We start from the raw sequence: 5,571 nt of genomic DNA, 5'->3' as shown, positions 1-5,571 counted from the left end.
AGGATCCAGCTCGTGGAAATCATTGTGTTGGCTCCAAAGTAGCAATCCCAGAGGAGGCTGAAGGTTAACTCAAGACTGGGGTGGGGTTGGGGGAAGCTCTAAAGGCAGAGCCCATGATGTAAGAAAGAAAAAAAGGGAAATGATGAGGACCAGTGGTATAACCAGGGACTCAGGCTCAACACCTGGTTTCTAGAACGCATAAATCAGGAGATGTGATAAAAGCAATTTGGGAACTACTTAGTGCTCTAAGTTGCTGCTTTTGTAGCCAGAGTCTTGGTAGAACCAGGAGAACGTGTCACCAAATTCTAATTCACCTACTGCCTGGTTGCTCCTGTGCCAGGAAAGCAGGCCTACTCTCCTGTGAGTAGGGGCCCTGGAGCCACAGAATCGATTACGGAACTTCAGACTCTGTAGAAAGATACTGACACAAATTACATTTGTATTCACTGGACTTTCAAACTATCTGCATTGTTTTTTTTAGAGTAACTGGACTTTCTCCAAGATGTCCTGCCAACAGAACCAGCAGACATGCCAGCTTCCTGCCAAGTGCCTCCCCAAATGCCCACCCAAGTGCCCTCCTCAGGCCCCTCAGGCCCCTCAGGCCCCTCAGGCCCCTCAGGCCCGTCCTCCCTGCCCAGCGCCCTGCCCACCTCCTGCTCCCTCCTGCTGTATCCCTAGTTGCTGTATTTCTGACTGCTGCTCTCTGGTGTCTCACCGGTTTCCAGACGTCTGCCTGGGCCAGCCCCAGCCTTCCCCCTGCTGTGTGAGGGAACCTTCACACTGTTGTTGTTCCAGTTGTTGCCACGGCCTTGGGGGCTGCAGCTGATCTGTTACTTTTGAGGAGCCAAAGATCCACAGACAAGGACCAGCATCGAATGGACATCTTTCCGCACTCCCAGCCTTGTTCTCTCCTCCCCAACTAAGCTGCCTAGCTGTGTAGGTGATGGACCCCTCTTTTTTGCTGAGAGCCTCACACCTCCTGACCTTGGCTCTATTCCTAGGTCAAGGAGACCTGAATGCCACAGGAAACTCTGCTTCCCAAAGCCTCATCTGTGTGCAAAAATAAAGCTTATCGCCCTAACCGGTTTGGCTCAGTGGATAGAGCGTCGGCCTGCAGACTGAAGGGTCCCAGGTTCGATTCTGGTCAAGGGCATGTACCTTGGTTGTGGGCACATCCCCAATACGGGGTGTGCAGGAGACAACTGATGGATGTTTCTCTCTCATGGATGTTTCTAACTCTCTATCCTTCTCCCTTCCTCTCTGTAAAAAGTCAATAAAATGTATTAAAAAATAAAGCTTATCTTTTCTGGCACCTTGAACTTCTTGGTGTTTGTTGATTCCCCCATCCTCGGCTCTGAGGAACCCCCATGAGCCTGGAGTCTTCAAGGAGACCTCACAATAAGCCAGCCAGATTGGACCTTCCCACTAAGGTAGACTCCACGTCTGAGCAGTTTGAGAGGGATGTGAAAGGAAAGCTCCAGAGGGGAGTCACAGGGGGATGTTCCTTAAGTAACAGCTATTCCATTGCCACTGCTCCTGGTGCCACCAACACAGATTTTTCCTGCCCAGTAAGGACACGCTGCTTCCCAGTCCCAGAATTTAGCCTCCAAACCCTTCTAATTTGGGGGAATCATATGCTCAAGAAGGAAATGGCACAGGGGTAATTGTAGTTTTCAGATCTCGGTTTAAAAAGCCATGACAAATATTCTCCTCGAACATATCCACCTGCCTGAGTCCATTCTCTTCACACAGTACTGGTACTAGGTGATTTTCAACTATCAATTACCATATTGATTACAGTATACAAAATTAATGCCAGTTGCCCAAAATTTGACTCAAATTCACCCCAAAATAGCATACCATAATTATGTTTTTATCGCCAGGATGTACTCTTTATAAAGGTTAAAAATAGGTTAAATCTCTGACATGATGTATGAAGTGAAATTTCACAATGTAGTTAAGCCAGCTGCTTCCTGATAATTAAAAATGTCATTTTTTTTTTTTGCTAGAAAGTATAGTATACATTGTCTTGAAATAGCTAAATGTTAATTTAAAAAGTTAATTTCAATCTGGCAATGAAAACACATTTATATTATATTTAAAGTGGGTTTCCATATTGTACTAAGAGAAAAACATACATCACTAGGGAATAGTTTGCTAAAGGTCACGTGTTGTTGATCCTGTAAGAAGGATGTTAGATGACTGATTTAGAAATGCAATTAGGATCATTTGCTGATAAAGTCCAGAAAGATTCCAGTATGACATCAACCACACTTTATGAATTATTCTAAATGTTGAGATCATGAGATACTTACATTAAAACTGAGCAGGAGTATATAAGAATATTTCCATTTTGTTTATTTTGTTACTATATGTTCAAGCAAGTAAATATAAAGATGATTGACACACACTCAGGAAAACAGCTTGCCCTGGCCAGTGTGGCTCAGTGGGTTGGAGCGTCATCTCATACACGGAAAGGTGGCAGGTTTGATTCCTGGTCAGGGCACATACCCAGGTTACAGATTCGATCACCAGTTGGGGACATCGATGTTTCTCTCTCTCTCTGTCTTTCTTGCTCCCTCTCTTTTTCTCATCCTTCCTCTCTCTAAAATCAATGGGAAAATATTCTCAGATAAGGATTAAAAACGGTAGAAAACAACTTTATATATGGAGATCAGATTTTTTAACACATTATTAAATAAATAGGCAAAATGTTATTTTTATATTGATATTGCAAAAGCAAAGGCAAGAAGAACTGTAGGAACTGTGCTTTGTATAGAGACTATTACTGACATATGCTCAAGTAATTGCTGTGGGCTGCATGAAAAATAAATGAATTTAATAAGATGCTAACATGTTGTAACACAAGGTCTGACAAAACCATTCACAAAAATTGGCTTTAAATTACCAGATTTCCAGTGTTATTTATATGAAATGAGAGAAAATGGCAGTTATTTTTTTACACCACAAAACATTGCCAATACAGAGGCATAGATAATTTAAATGTGATAAGAAATAACCATTTTTGTTGCTAAAAATCATTATGGTTGATTAATATCTCATAAAAATATCATAGTTCACCCTAACCGGTTTGGCTCAGTAGATAATCAGCCTGTGGACTGAAGGGTCCTAGGTTCGATTCTGGTCAAGGGCATGTACTTTGGTTGTGGGCACATCCCCAGTAGGGGGTGTGCAGGAGGCAGCTGATCGATGTTTATCTCTCATCGATATTTCTAACTCTCTATCCCTCTCCCTTCCTCTCTGTAAAAAATCAATAAAATATAAAAAAAATCATAGTTCAATCAGTTGCCAAATTTTGCTGATCTGTTTGATAAACTGAAAAGACTCAACATATACAGTATTGCAATGTTACTATGTTTAAACAGCAGATAAAGTATAAACAGTGAAATGAAAACTTTTGACAACATTAAAAATAAATTCAATCTTTATAAAACATTTATTTACTATTAATTTATTAAATGAATTTTTATTAAGCACCTACCACATGCTATGCATTGATCTAAGAGTTGAAGATATAGTTATAAATAAAAAGGAAATGGCTCCTGCTCTCATGGAGCTTCAAGTCCATTGGGAGAAGACATACCTCTGGCAGCCCGGGAGCCCTCGAGGGATGTCCACTTGCCAGCAGGGAGCAGGCCTAAGCTGCAGTTGGACATCCTTAGCGCTGCTGAGGAAGCGGGAGAGGCTCCCACCACCACCGCTGTACTGGCAGCCATCAGCCTGGCTTGTGGCTGAGCAGAGCTCCCCCTGTGGGAGCGCACTGATCACCAGGGGGCAGCTCCTGCATTGAGCATCTGCCCCCTGGTGGTCAGTGTGTGTCACAGTGACCAGTGATTCCCAGTTGCTCTGCTGTTAGGGTCAATTTGCATATTGCCCTTTTATTATATAGGATGGGTGGGAAAACTCATAAATGTTATATTATTTTTCAATATCACTATATACTTGAGATACTGTTTAAAGTTATTAAATATTGAGCATTTTACTAGACAAATTTATTTTCCTTTGATGTGCAACTAAGAAAATAAATTCGTGAGACTTTTGGGTTTTCCTTTACCTTAACATAACGGGGCAGTAAAGCTGTATCTTCCACCAGGGGACAGTAAAACTGAGCCTTCAGCTAGATTTTACAGCAGCCATATACAGTCATGACTTACTTGGAAATTCTTCTACTATATCCTGAAGGGCCTCCTGAATTCTCACTATTGGTGAGGCTAATTGGAGCTGAGGAGAAAGGAGACACCACAGCTACGGCAGACAAACTGTGATTTCCTCCCCACCCCCCACCCCCCAGCAAAAAAATGAGTAACTATCATCATTTATACTCAACTAATATTGTTTTAGTATTTCCTATGTGCCAGGAACCATTTTAGGACCTTGAGATATGGCTGTAGAAAAAAACAAACAAGATTTGCCTTTTTGAAGATTTTAGTGAGAGAAGACATTAAACAGTAACATAAATCAATTATATTATATGTACAATATATTGTATGTATGTGAATAGTGCTACTGAAGAAAATAAACTGTGTAAAGGTGATTGGAGTCAGAGAAAGGGTGGAAGATTGTAATTTTAAATGGGAAGATGGGGCTACAATTCCTCATTTAGAAAGTGACATTTAAGCAAAGACTTGAAAGAGGTGAGTCTTGAAGACGTCTTAGGGAAGGTCTTTCAGCCAGTACAAAGGTATTGTGTGTGCGTGTTTGTGCTGAGCTAGACGATGGGAACATCAAAATGAAAACAAAACAAAACAAAACAGAGACCTTGCTTCCCAAGGAGTCCCTGCTTCTGCCCTGCTTAAAACCCCTCAATGGCTTCCATTGTCTTCAGGATAAAATCCAAACTCTTTCTCATGGGGTTCAAGCCCTCATCAATACAGCTCCCACCCCTTTTTGTAGCTTACTCTACCTCTTTTCCTGTCTCCTGCTCCAGTTCCGCTGAGCTTCTCCCCAACAGAGTCCATGCTTTTCCATCTCTGAGTCTGAATGCCCTCTCTCACACACCTCCATGTCCCACTACTTATCTCTAAGTGCCATCCAAGTCCACTGACACATAACTCCCTCCAGAAAGCATTCCTGACCCCAAACCTGACCCTATGTGCACCCTTGGTCTCCTGTGCTATCCTGTCATTTTCATCACACAGTACTGGCATTCTCTATTATCTCTATATTGAACTAGAAGAGCTTTGAGAATGTGAACTATATCTTATTGAGCTTAAACACTTCACACTTTAGACTGAGCCTGATAGATAATAGACACTCAGTACAAATGTGCATTTTAGGCTTATGTGTTAGGTGATGGAATGATTGCAGGTTAACTAAAGAGCTCCCTTTGCCCTTCAGGGGAGAAGAAACTAAGAGGAGTCCTGCTGTCCAGCCAGCAGGGGGCGGGGTGAGTCAGTCATAGTCATAGTCACAGAATCTTGGGGACAATGACTATGTCACAGAGGCTCATAACCTCAGAACCTTGGCACTGGGAGGGGAGAGAAACCACTTGGCTTCTGATAGTCATGGGCTCACTAGGCTGCTGAAGGAGGGTCAGATCTGCTGGAACCA

The 5,571-nt window shown here is 42.4% G+C and overlaps 1 protein-coding gene across 1 annotated transcript; it reads left to right on the top strand.

Moving 5' to 3' along the window:
• The first annotated feature begins 502 nt into the window (after positions 1 to 502).
• Positions 503 to 1,016, top strand: LCE7A (late cornified envelope 7A). The gene is made up of 2 exons (XM_070397086.1): positions 503 to 763; positions 1,002 to 1,016. The coding sequence occupies exons 1-2, from the start codon at positions 503 to 505 to the stop codon at positions 1,014 to 1,016; spliced, it is 276 nt and encodes a 91-aa protein (XP_070253187.1).
• The last annotated feature ends 4,555 nt before the right edge of the window (positions 1,017 to 5,571 follow it).

The sequence above is a fragment of the Myotis yumanensis genome, unplaced genomic scaffold (genome assembly GCF_028538775.1).
Source record: "Myotis yumanensis isolate MYYU_CA2020_CCGP unplaced genomic scaffold, mMyoYum1.0.hap1 SCAF_17, whole genome shotgun sequence".
In the NCBI taxonomy this organism is placed as follows: domain Eukaryota; kingdom Metazoa; phylum Chordata; class Mammalia; order Chiroptera; family Vespertilionidae; genus Myotis; species Myotis yumanensis.
Note: the sequence above shows the minus strand (reverse complement) of the source record. Positions and strands in the feature narration are given on the sequence as shown.

Coding starts and splice junctions, on each gene's coding strand:
- LCE7A (XM_070397086.1), top strand. CDS start 503: ATGTCCTGCCAACAGAACCAGCAGACATGCCAGCTTCCTGCCAAGTGC.